The 13,251-nt window shown below is 43.2% G+C and overlaps 1 protein-coding gene across 2 annotated transcripts; it reads left to right on the top strand.

Annotated features, from left to right (window-relative positions):
- The first annotated feature begins 396 nt into the window (after positions 1-396).
- On the top strand, positions 397-13,218 carry wdr47a (WD repeat domain 47a). 2 transcript variants are annotated; one of them, XM_046408232.1, is made up of 17 exons: positions 397-629; positions 2,080-2,249; positions 2,658-2,741; positions 2,860-2,944; positions 4,261-4,392; positions 4,627-4,803; positions 4,934-5,445; positions 5,562-5,679; positions 7,355-7,536; positions 8,366-8,611; positions 8,697-8,760; positions 9,195-9,352; positions 9,645-9,814; positions 10,086-10,256; positions 10,350-10,481; positions 10,712-10,930; positions 11,599-13,218. In XM_046408232.1, the coding sequence occupies exons 2-17, from the start codon at positions 2,092-2,094 to the stop codon at positions 11,739-11,741; spliced, it is 2,751 nt and encodes a 916-aa protein (XP_046264188.1). In that variant the 5' UTR covers positions 397-629; positions 2,080-2,091; the 3' UTR covers positions 11,742-13,218. The 2 variants fall into 2 exon arrangements, with proteins under 2 accessions (XP_046264188.1, XP_046264189.1); XM_046408233.1 differs by lacking the exon at positions 397-629 and adding an exon at positions 673-815.
- The last annotated feature ends 33 nt before the right edge of the window (positions 13,219-13,251 follow it).

The following is a 13,251-nucleotide window of genomic DNA, read 5'->3' on the forward strand; positions in this document are numbered from 1 at the left end:
TAACAGATAACTTCAAAGGACCCTTATCATAAAGGTTTGTTTACACTGGATATTCACACGCAAAAAGCAATATCAGCTGATCTCTTGTTATCATATTTATGTTGAATAAGATATTATTAAAAATATGACCATGAATTCCTACATAGCATCTGTAGGTGCATATTTCATAGATATAATATTCAGTTTTGCACAGACTGGAAAAGATGCATGGCATGAACTGGGGCAATGTTCACAAACACAACCTTTGTGTTTCTTGACACTATTTATGTAACGTTTTAATTCTCTAGACATTTTCATTTTCTATCTTTCCTTGCAGTATATGTATTTATTTCTTTGTATCATGTTGCATTCATTTGCTTGGTAATGTGTGTGGAGGAAGGATGGAGGCGGTGCTCCTGCAGCAGGCAGCAGGCAGCAGGACAGGGCTGGGCAGGGCAGGACAGCAGCAGACCGCAGCGGAGCGCCACAGAAAGATCCAGCAAGGAGGGGACACAGTCAGACACAAGAGGAGGGGACAGAAAGGCAAGACAAGCCCCGTCAACACCGAGCGGTACCGTCGTGACAGCAGCGCCGGTCAACAGCACGGACACATCGGGGGGAACTGCGTTTTCATGTATTTTTAGACACAGGTGAGCATTAATCGCAGCACACAAGCACATTTGTGTTGTTGGTGGGGAAGCTGTCATTGCGCACCCCGCCCGCTCAGCTAACTAGCGGATGATGCATCTCTCTCCTCGGCCTGGCTAGCTACTCAGTCCCCCCACCACCACTTCCAATTGCCGGCGAAATTAGCTCGCTTTGTATGAGCGCTAACGGTAACTAGCTATTTGTTGGTTTTGCAGTAATCCTCTTGCTAAATTCAGTAGCCATCAAAGCTAACAAGTAGCCTAAGCTCCTTATGCTGTTTGACTCGCGGCTCAGTGCCAGTGTTATTAGCTAACTTAACTGTCTCTCATGCTAGCTTAGCAGGACTGCAGTGTTTTCGTTTGTCAAATCTGCTTTCTTGCCGGTGTTGTAGAGGCTGATGTGTAATTGTTGAAGCCCACCGACCCAAACGGATAGCCATAAACGTATTGGGGGCTACGTACTGTCATGACATATAAGATAAGAGATTGTCCTCCCCTCTGTGAACATGACATGTGGAGGAGTGTTCATCTTTACAAGCTCAGTTACTGTCTTGATTCAACATCCCCTGTTGCCTCTGGAAAATCACATCTGTTTGTGACTGACACACTGCCTACACAATTGCCTGATTATCTGATAAGAAAAATTTGGACTGCTACCAAATATATATATATATATAAAAAATCATTTGCATGATGTGTAGTGGTTAAATCAGGCTCAATTAACACCTTTAAATTTATTTGAATAGTCATGTTAGAAAGATAAAATGGCCATGCAAACAAGAGATTTGTTGCAAATCACAACAGACTTCAAGCTGTAATCCTTTGATCTTCAAAAGTTAGACCTTATAGAATATTAGCTTTGTGACTATGCATGCATTTTGACTTTATGCATGGTGGCATTTGTTTCCTGCATGCTAGATGAAATTAGGTCAGACTGGACTAAGACAAAAATCAGTTCATTTGGGTTCATAAGCAGCAGCATGAGACACTGTTCATTTCAGGTGCCCGTAGTGATACTGTACGTACACATTTGCAAAATCATGCTTGCAGTATCATATATGAAGAATGAAGCTGATGTTTAGGAACTGTCTCCTACTTTTATGCCTCACTGAGGACAAAACTTTTTCACGTGTAACATAAAAAACAAGAACTGATTTAGTTCATTTTTAATAGCAGCTCACTTTGGTTGATTACTTCGGACAACAGAGATTTGTAAAACATTAATAAAGATCATAATGCCACTATATGGTTCCATTGATCATTCATAAATGATAATAATTATCAGTTATTATCATTGACACACACACACACACACATTTGCTAATTTCACAGGGCAGCTTCAGCTGGTTTAGTTATACCTGTAGCATGAAATAACATAGAAATGCTTCTGTTTTTATTTTTGCATGGATGTGGGTGTATAGTAGTAGATTTAGTATTTTTCTTGTCATTGCAGCCCGTCGTCACCATGACAGCGGAAGAAACCATCAATGTGAAGGAGGTGGAGATCATCAAGGTGATCCTGGACTTTCTGAACTCCAGGAAGCTGCACATCAGCATGCTGGCGCTGGAGAAAGAGAGCGGCGTCATCAATGGGCTCTACTCGGACGACATGCTCTTCCTCAGGTAGACAGACTCAACAGCAGCTGCCACACATGTGCACCCTGGATACAGTCATCTCATGTTGCATCTCCAAAACGGAGTGTACTATGAGGCAGAATCAACACTCTACTGTTCTGGACTTAATTTTATTGTTTCTGATCGTATCCTCTACGTTGGAGATCGGGTAACACTGCACCTGTAGATGAGAGTGCTGTCTTGAAAGTCAGCCAGCGCTGTCTTGCTTGTAATTCTACACAGCCGGAGTATTAAAAACATTTTGCTCTTTCACCTGCTAGTGTTAAGTCACCATTAGCAAACTGTCTTGTCTTGTCATGGTGCTCCCTTTAATTAGAAAATATTTCGCTCTTCTGTAAATAAGGTCGTGATCCTATGTGTTACCAGTAAATTTAAAATGAACTGTTTTTGTTTCAGGCAACTGGTGCTCGACGGCCAGTGGGACGAGGTCTTGCAGTTCATTCAGCCTTTGGAGTGCATGGATAAGTTCGACAGAAAAAGGTGTGTTCACTGTGGGAGTTCACTGTCATTATGTTGACTCTTAGAGGTTAGACAAGAACAGCAACAGCACTTACATCTTTTATGGAATGGTTTGTAATGTCGAATGTCACATCGTCAGGTTTCGTTACATCATCCTCAAGCAGAAGTTTCTGGAGGCTTTGTGTGTGAATAACGCCATGTCTGCAGAAGATGAGCCACAGCATGTAAGTCATTAAACTTGCCCAATTTTACTAATTACAAGTCATGTTAAAGTTCCCTCTGCCTCCCCGGGTGACACAGCCTTGAATTCTTATCCTTAATGAATGGTTTTGAAACAATGCTTCTTTGTCTTCCCGCTGATTGTCACTGCTTGCCATGGCAGTAAGCAAGACGGCTGACACTCAAGGGCAAGAGAAAGCAAACAGTGTTTTAAATACATACAGTCTGCACAATATATGAATCTCACGGAGAAGGAAAGTTGTATGTGCATGTGGTCTGTGTGCTCAACAGTGGCCGCATTTGCATGCAAGGAGTGACGTCACTATTGGCTGCACTGCGGCCAAGGACTTATCCAGATTAAGCTGTTTATGTGAGCCTCTGGTACTACGTGACTCCTGAGAATAAGTCATTTCACAAAATTTATCTGTTCACCTGTGATGTCCCACTCACAGCAGTAAAGATAAAAAAGGGTGGCCATCTGTCACCCCTTTGGTTTTCCTCTAAACTGTGTATAGCATTTAAGACAGGGAAAAGTAAGGATACCCACATAGCAACAATAATAGTAAACAACTAATATGCTTTTTCTCAACACCAAAATGCACTTGTTGATTAATAATTGAACTAACGCTTTATTGTAATTTCCCAAAATATTATGTCCTGATATGATACCATACATGGTGTGGTCACCATTAATTTTCATTACACAGCACCATTGCAGTCCGAACCACACACAAATACATAATAAAATAGTGTCACAATTCTGAATCTAATGTGATTCTTTGTAAATCCTAATTGGTAATAAACAAATCAATAAATTTAGTGCACACTCTTTCATTCCCACATGTAGAGATTCTTATATTTAGAACTCATCCGTTTTTCTCTGTTCATGTTCTTAAATTAGGCTAGCTGTGGGCCTACTGTCACATGGCAGAGCTGTGAATGCAGCTTGTAACCTTGTGCCAGAACTATCGTGTCATATTAACTGGATTGGACATCTGTGAACACAGTGTATTGGTGTACATGCTCCCTGGCAATAGTGTGCTGAGGGGTGTCTACTGGTTGCTGCTATATGGCCTCAATTGTTTGTGACTTTGCAGGATGATGCAGGGCAAATGTTTTAGTAATAAGAACAAAGAGTTGTCTGATTTCTTGTGCATTTTAAGCTTGAAGCTGTTTTTTTGAATCTGGCATTTAAAAGTCATCTGTGCCTCCAGTGTGCTTCAGGAGATGAAGTACCATGTTTTTCTATCTGTGCTGTTCAGAGAGAAACTTTGACTCAGTCTGCTGTGGCACTCTGAAATACATCTCATGTTTTTTTCAGTTGGAGTTCACCATGCAGGAAGCAGTCAAGTGTCTCCATGCGCTGGAGGAGTTCTGTCCGTCTAAAGACGACTACAGCAAACTGTGTCTGCTCCTCACGCTGCCTCGCCTCACAAACCATGCAGAGTTCAAGGCAAGAAAATTGAAAGTGGCCTGAAACAGAAATAATTCAGTAGTAAAGATTTAAGTACAGTCTATATTCTTTCTCATTTTTGCTTTTTTCTCATGCACTTTTCTGCAAGTTGAAGTGACAATTTCACAAGTTAAATCCGTTTCACTAAGGAACAATAATAACAACAGTCCGTTGTCTTGATGTTTTTACTTCTGAGTATTCTGCATTTCTTATTTCTCTGCTGGTGTCCCTCAGGACTGGAACCCGAGCACGGCCAGGGTGCAGTGTTTTGAGGAGGCCTGCACAATGGTAGCAGAGTTCATCCCTGCTGACAGGAAGCTGAGTGAGGCTGGATTCAAGGCTAGTAGGGATCGACTCTTTCAGCTGCTCCTCAAGGGAGTCCTCTATGAGTGCTGTGTGGAGTTCTGCCAGGTTTGAAACTTTGAAACATAAATAATGCTGTATAAACTGGTGTCTGACTCTTAATTGTAGAACAACCAGCCCACGGATGGGATGGTCGAATGACTTGCGATTAAATTTGTTGGCATTTTTTTGTTTACAGAGCAAGGCAACAGGTGAGGAGATCACAGAGAGCGAGGTCCTCCTGGGCGTCGACATGCTGTGCGGTAATGGCTGTGACGACCTGGACCTGTCCTTGCTCTCCTGGATGCAGAACCTCTCCCACAGTGTATTCTCCTGCGCCTTCGAACAGAAGCAACTCAACATCCACGTGGATCGCTTAGTCAAGCCTGCAAAGACCGGCTACGCTGACCTGCTCACCCCTCTCATCAGCAAGCTGTCTCCGTACCCCTCCTCCCCACTACGCCGGCCCCAGTCTGCTGATACCTACATGTCACGCTCCTTAAACCCGGCGTTGGACGGATTGTCATATGGGCTCTCTGGCCAAGACAAAAGAGCGAGTGGCGGCGAGGTAGTGCCGGGTAAAGGCGTCTCTCCCATGTCCCACTCGTTTGCCAACTTCCACTATCCCGGAGCAGGAGGGCAGAGCCTGAGCAGGAGTCTCATGATGGAGAGCTCAGACTGCCACAGCATCTTTGAGGAATCCCCTGAAACGTAAGGATTTAACTTTGGAGTGCGCAAAGTTTTTGTGTCACGGTACAATCAGAGTGCACTCTGTGGTTCTTTTTACAGATGTCAGATGTCTGAGATAATGTGTTTGCTCTGCCAAGGTCGAGGACAGACACACCTGAGGACAAGATGATGAGTTCAGGTGGAGCTCAGAGCCTGCGTCCTGCCTCAGCTCCGGGCGAGGACGCACCATCTACTGGCTCCACTGACAGGAATGAGGTAAACATTATTCACCTTTTGCTTCTTAGCTTGTTAGACCTGTTGTATGTCATGCATTACTGAACAAGTTATTTTGTTATGTCCCTGCATTGTTTTTTTTTTCTGGATGGGTGTTGCCTGCAGTGAAGGTTGATATATATGCCACTTCTCATTAGTCATTTTCTGAGTGCCTGAGTCATCCTCCTCCTGGAAGTTTGGATTCCAGCCTAGTTACTGCCACGACTGACATGGCTGCTGAGAGTCATGTATTGGCTGGCTCAGTTCATGTTGTCCCCTGACTGGATGAGAGACTTTTTTTAATGAAAGTTGCCCTTGTTTTGATTTGTTTGTGCTGTAGTGTTAGTCTGTTTTCATCATGTGTCCCCACTACATCTGCAGCTAAATCTTTCTGCCTGTAGAAAACAGTTTTTTTTTGTTGTTGTTGTTTTGTTTTTTGTTTTTTTGTGTATGTTTTGTGGTTACTGACACATTTTTGCTAACACATCAACTTAGGAAAGATAGACAGTAGAAACATCATACTTCATGTGCTGGTAGTATCTCCTGTAGATATGTAGAGTGGAGGGAAAGATGTGAAGCAAAGGTACTGCTTAGGATGAATGGGACAAATGCGTGCAGTGTTCTGTAAACAATTGAAATTTAGTTATTGAGTCATATTTCAAGCAAACCTTCTGAGGATATTATTATCTCAGATGTCCATCGAAACCACCATGTGTTTAAGTTTTCATCATTAACAAAGTAATCCAGTGATATTTATCTGTGTACAAGTACAGTGCAAGCATGAGCTGCTAATGACTAATCCGGCATACTTTTAAAGCCTAATTTGCTAAAATGTAAACAGACCTAGGCTCAAGGGTAGATTTGGTTTTCGGTCAGCAGGGACACATGGCCCTAAAACTCAGCTGCTTTACCACAAAAAATGAGTCATTTTTTCCCTCGTGTTGCCTGTAAACAGTGTTAACACAGTATCTGTTTCTGTCTGTCTGTCTCATGCTTTCTATTCTGGGTCCCTTGTGCAGTTCAGTGTGAAGTTAGTGCTTTGCTCTGCCCTCCTCATCACCCTGGATACACATAAAGAGGCCAGACACAGAAGCTTTAGAGCCTCTGTGAACTCACTGTCACACCCCTAAACTCGTTTTCCTCTCTGCCCTCCATCCCTTTTCCTGAGCTGGCGCAGTGCCAGTGGCTCCCCCCTCCTCTCCTCTAAAATGTAGAGTAGATCTGTTCCCATCAGATTGTCAGGACAGAAGCAGAGGACAGAGTGGGGAAGTGAACTGTCCTCAGCTCAGCCTTCCTCCTCTAATACCTGAGCTGACAGGGGAAGAAGAGCATGATTCATCTGACCACAGTGCTGCCTTTGAATAGTTTTAATAGGAGCTTGCAGTACCTTTCTTCTTAACTTACTGCATTGTGTGCGTGAATATTATGCTTTGCATGTGCTAAATGTGTGTATCTTTTGTTCATAAAGAAATGTTTAAATTTCCATGTAGCTGTTTTTTTCTTATCCAGAGTGACTTCTTCTGCTTTCTAGAATTCTTGAATTGCCCAGCAACATATGAAATTCATAAACAGCCAAGAGGACTTTCTGAACAATACGAGCAGAAAGTTCAAGGGAATTTTTCCAGTGTGTAAGATGCTTGATGTATTTTTAATTAGTGGCATCATGTTCACTCCTCAGCTCCGCGACTCCACAGAGAAATATGAGGAGTATTATCGGCAGCGTCTTCGAGTGCAGCAGCACCTGGAGCAGAAGCAGCAGCAGAGGCAAATGTACCAGCAGATGTTGCTGGAGGGTGGAGTCCAGCAGGAGCCCCCACCCAGCAACATGCAGCACAGCCTTACAGAGAAGTTCCTCAACAGGTACAGACACTGCAAGGGATACCCTCAATGTCCCCCTGTTAGACAGGTAGTGTACATACAGACACCTGTCACTGTCATATGGCGAACTTCATGAAGCCAGTCTACCACATGAGGGGGGTCCTGCTGCAGCTTGCCTGACTTGGTCGTGCTAATTACTATATGGATTTTAATATCTTCATACAATCGGGGAGCAGCTGTCAGACAGGGAGAAGTAGACGTGTGCATAATTAGGAGTCCCAGGTGGCTTTTCCCAGCATGACAGACGCCTCCCCCAAAACCCACCTCCGGTTCACACTGCACCATCTGTGAGGATCAGCTACACATCACATTCAGATGGGACTACCTCCCAGTGTGTCTTAAGATACAATATTAAACCCAGACTCTACTCAAAAATAGTACTCATCTTAAACATGCACCGAGGCGACTTTAGCATCCTCTCAAACCACCTCAAGAGTCTGTTTAGCCTTGAGTTGAGAGAAAAATGTCATGAAATTTGTTATTTTTTTTCCCTCTCAGCAGGACAAAGGCGCTTTGATTTGTCCCTGGAGAGTTGCTCCAGTTCTCCCTTTCCCCTGTCTCTCCCTGTCTCTGTGTCCTCTGCATTATTCACAGGGGTAGCTGTGCATAATGACATCATTACTTCAGTTTTCTTTTGTCCTCTGTGCTTTGTATTTTTTAACTACATTTAACTAGCATGTCAACCGAGTCAGTGTACTGACAGCCTGTAGACAAAAGTAAAGTTTGAAGTACCTTTTCCAAATGATAAAGGTAAATGATAACAAATGATAAAGGAAGAATGAACGAATGTATGTATATGTGTGTTTCTCAGGTCCATCCAGAAGCTGGAGGAGCTCAATGTGGGGATGGAGAATTTAGGAGACGAGGTGAAATCTCTGGCCCAGCAATGTAATGGCAACGGCAACACGCCCGCCTCTGAGGACAATAACAACCCTCCATCTGTGACCCCGGAGCAGACCCGGTCCCGAGGGGGAGGGGTGCTCAGCAGCACCCCACAACGCACAGTGGGGGGTCGCACAGTCCCGCCTCCAGATGAGTCCCCTGTTGTCACCCAGAGGTACTGTTTGAGTTCTTTTAAGTTTTTATATTTTCTATTGCAGGACTGAATTTAACGCTCACTGTGTTTTGTGGTTTTTGGGCAGTGGGCACAAACAAAAAGCAGGTGGACAAGATGACTCTCCTGGCTCCTTGTCTCGGAGTAAAGAGGTGGGTGTGCACACAGTCTTGATGTCAATTACTGAAAGTAACATTCAAGCAATTCAGCCAGACTCGCTGTCAATAATTTATATCTCAGAAAGCGTGTAGTCGTCTCTCTGTGCTGAAAAATGAAGCCGAAATGACTCAGTGCCTCTCGCATTAGCTGTAACTCCTGTCACAGGGTTGTTCTGTAACTCTGAACTCCTCTGATCTGATTTTAAAGTTCAGCACGCTCCCTCGTGTTTTCGTCATAGTATAAGGCGATGCAGTGCTAATTTGACTAAGCGGATTATAACAGTTTCAGCATTGATGTCATGCTGGCATCATGGCAGAATGGAAGTGTAGAGAAGATCAAAGAGATTATCTCGCTTGTTACATGTAATCTGTGTGTTCATGTGTTTTATTTTGGGTTTTTTTTTTAAATATGTGTGTGTGCTTTGTAGGGTAACAAGCAAAAAAGCCTGTTTGTGCCGGTGCATACTTTGGAAGATACTCAGGCTGTTCGAGCTGTTGCCTTTCACCCGTCTGGAGCGCTCTACGCCGTGGGCTCCAACTCCAAAACCCTACGAGTCTGCGCTTATCCAGAGACATTAGAGCCGAGGTAATGTCTAACGTCATCTCAAGAGCCTGGTTTCGAAAATAATTTTCTCATTTAGAGTTCTTCTTTTGGTGACCTCAACTCTTTTTAACGCTATTGTTAAAAATTGTTTCTTTTTACTGCTATTGTTTGACTTTTTAATGGTCACCACAACTGACAAGAAAGAAATGCACCTTTTAACTTTATGGTCTCTGATGGCACTGATGACTGATGACCAATGAACTCATCTGCTCTCCTGCTGTTTGTCTTTCATCTCCCTTATTTGTTTGTCCTCCTTCTCCACTCTTCTCCTCAGTGGTTCAAGTCCAGTCAAGCAGCCAGTTGTTCGCTTCAAGAGGAACAAACACCACAAAGGGTCCATCTACTGTGTGGCGTGGAGCCACTGTGGGCAGCTGCTGGCTACAGGCTCCAATGACAAATATGTCAAAGTCCTGCCCTTTAGCGCAGAGACATGCAACGCTACAGGTGAGCACGTGCTGCACGTGAATGTGTGATGACAGTCTTGTTTGATTGTCTCAACACATGTAGAGATTTGTTTTTGTCCTGCTCTAATTGGAAAGTGTCATGAGACAACTTTTGTTATGATTTTACGCTATATAAATATATTGAATTGAATTGAATGTACATGTTGACATTGTGTTCCTTTCATGATTTGAAATTGAGGCGTTTACCTGTTGTTATTGTTAGCAACTCTATCATTCTCATTATTTTTCTTCTCTGTCTTTTTGTGCCTCAGGTCCAGACTTGGAGTTTAGCATGCATGATGGGACCATCAGAGACCTGGCCTTTATGGAGGGTCCAGAGAGTGGAGGAGCCATCTTGATCAGCGCCGGAGCAGGAGACTGTAACATCTACACCACCGACTGCCAGAGAGGACAGGGTTTGCACGCCCTCAGTGGACACACAGGTGGGCCGACTGTCTCATTCATCCACCTGTCCTGCTAAACTCAAAACAACAAGTGGAGAGTGTGTAACGTTTATTATTTGTGTTGTTGTTCAGGTCACATTCTGTCTCTGTACACGTGGGGAGGCTGGATGATTGCCTCTGGCTCTCAGGACAAAACAGTGCGTTTCTGGGACCTCAGGGTGCCCAGCTGTGTCCGAGTAGTGGGAACTGCTTTCCATGGCTCAGGTATGGTTCATGTCCTGTGTGCCATGAATTTCACTCCCATCTTTGGAACATAGTGACCATAATGTTGCCATATTGGGTGCTGATGCTCCGTATAGGAAAACAATGGTTCTCTCAATCCACATACATTGATTTTCCTGGTCATCATGCACTTGTTTTCATATTTGTTTTCGTTTATCATCATTATTATTATTCCGCTGTATTTTTCACATTTTTGTTTTTCTACTCTACAGGCAGTCCTGTGGCCTCAGTAGCAGTGGATCCTAGTGGCCGTCTCCTAGCAACAGGACAGGAAGACAGTGCGTGCATGCTGTATGACATCAGAGGAGGACGAATCGTCCAGGTGTACCGGCCACACACCAGTGATGTGCGATCAGTCAGGTTCTCCCCTGGAGCGCACTACCTGCTCACTGGCTCCTACGACACAAAGGTCATGGTCACCAACCTCCAAGGTACAGTACGTCTTAATTTCAAAGTCAGACGTACGTTTAGGTTGGCAGCAGTGGCGCTCTCTTATCAGAGGATAGTCCAGACTGCTTTTATCCACCATTAGTCTCTTCATGTGTCCTCATTTATTGTGGCCTCTTCTGTGTCATTGGATGTGTTTTATCTGCTGTGTACACTTGGAGCACCTTTTGAGACTTGCTTTTCCATGCAGGTAATGCAGGGTGCATCTGCCTAGTTGTATAGTTATAGTTATGTGGCTATTTCTTGGCTGGCATTAGGGCCATCGTCTTCACTGGTTGCCTCACTGTGACTCTGGGAAGTCACTGCACTGCTTGTGTTAAACTACACTTTCTATATGAAGGCTTAAACAAATAAGATAAAAATGTGTTAAGTAGTGAGCTTCAGAGGTGCTGGAGGAGCCAGGCCAGCTTTTTCCCAGTTTCCAGTGTTTATGCTCAGCCAATAGCTAAGCTATATGCTAATCTGTTTTCAGTTCTCCTGAAGTCTCACCTGTCTCTTTTTCTGAAAATACATGTAGCACATAGCTAGATGTCAGCAAAGGAATGATCCTGGAGAAAACATCAAACATCAACCTTGTGTATGTCTCATGTTGTGTGGTGTTCATTTGAAAAGCTGCCTGTCTAAGCTCCATTTTCCATGTGCGTGTTTCTAGGTGACCTGACCAAGCAGTTGCCTCTGACCGTGGTGGGAGAACACGGCGACAAGGTGATTCAGTGTCGATGGCACACACAAGACCTGTCCTTCCTCTCATCCTCTGCCGACCGCACTGTCACACTCTGGACACACAACCCATAACACACACACACACACAACTAGTCACTCTAATCTAAATGGCACACATTCCCCTAAAACAACACTGCTCCTCCTGCACTGTCAACACTGTTACACCCATTCCACACACTTACAGCCTGAAACACACACACACACACACAGAGTTACAGGTGAATGAACCTTTCACTCCTGTCTGTAGGAAACCAAATGGGTAACAACCTGACATGTCAAAAGCACACATGTTGCATGTTCTCCTTTTTCTTTTCATCTCTCACATTTCATTCATCGCACAATTTGCTGATGTCTTGCTGGGGTTTGACAGCAGGATCGCTGATTGTTCTCACTATCACTACACCCCTTCCTGCATGCTGACCTGCAGGATAGGACCCAACATTAAGATTTGAAGTTTCAGCTTACATTTTCACTCCTTACACGCCCACAAACACAGTCAGTTGCTGCATGTCCTTTGTCACTGAGGAGTTATCAGGGTTCGGGGGGGACAGGACAGAGTGCTTTGTTCATGATGGTGCCTTCCTTGAGTTCTCACTTTCCATAACAGAAATGTAAAACTGGTCATTTCTCATGATCAAATTTTGTTAAGTCGTTTTGAGAAATCCTACATTCCTTCTTTTGCATATCATTTTCTTATAGCTGGTGTTATGCTGCTATTGTTTGGGAAAACAAGAGTTGACTTTATTGTGTAAGGTGTACATTTTCGGTGTGTCGGCAGTGAGCTTTTCCCCCCTCAGGAGGCCAAATCTGTGGAAGTTATTCTATCTGTTGATCCCCTGTGGGATGTACTGATGTATAATGTTACTGTATCCACTGCATTACTACAACTCAAAATGTGTAAAAGAGCTTGTGCATTTGTTTTAAATTTGAAAATCAGTGTTTTTGCTCTGAAGCTGTTATAGTGTCTTGCGATGGCTTGCTTGCAGTGGAAGATTGCTATTATGTCAGCATCAAAGGGAAATACAATTTGTGGCTTTCATTCCGTTTAGGATTTTTCAGTGTTCTAAAGCTTTGGTTTGTCTACTGCTGTAATGATCTAACACCAGTAGGTGGCAGTCTTTGTCCATATTGGGGATCTAACCATATGCACAATGAAATCTGAAAGGACGAACGGGTGTTTCGATGTTTAGTTAGAACCAGTATTCGGGGCGTATGCATTGTTTTGTTTTTTCCTTATATTTTACATGCGCACTTTGTCTTTTAACATTGTCTTCGAATATTGATTTACTTACAAAGATTCATATTTAAGTTTTTATGTTAATATATAGTATATATTGTTTTAACAAATAAGGCCAAATTAATACATACATAGATGTATTTATTTTGGTTGTGTTTATGTATGTACAGTTATTAGTATGTTTTTGAAACGCTAGTGGCTCTTGTATTAAGCCTTTCTAATTCTTGTTTTTAAAAGTGACTTAAATTAATTCAAGCTAACTCAAGTCTGACTGCTGGTACGTTCAATAAAGTGTCTTTTACAGAAGCTGTATCATCTGTGTTGTGTTTAAATGAACAGTTTACA

This window comes from Scatophagus argus, chromosome 13, assembly GCF_020382885.2.
Source record: "Scatophagus argus isolate fScaArg1 chromosome 13, fScaArg1.pri, whole genome shotgun sequence".
In the NCBI taxonomy this organism is placed as follows: Eukaryota; Metazoa; Chordata; class Actinopteri; family Scatophagidae; genus Scatophagus; species Scatophagus argus.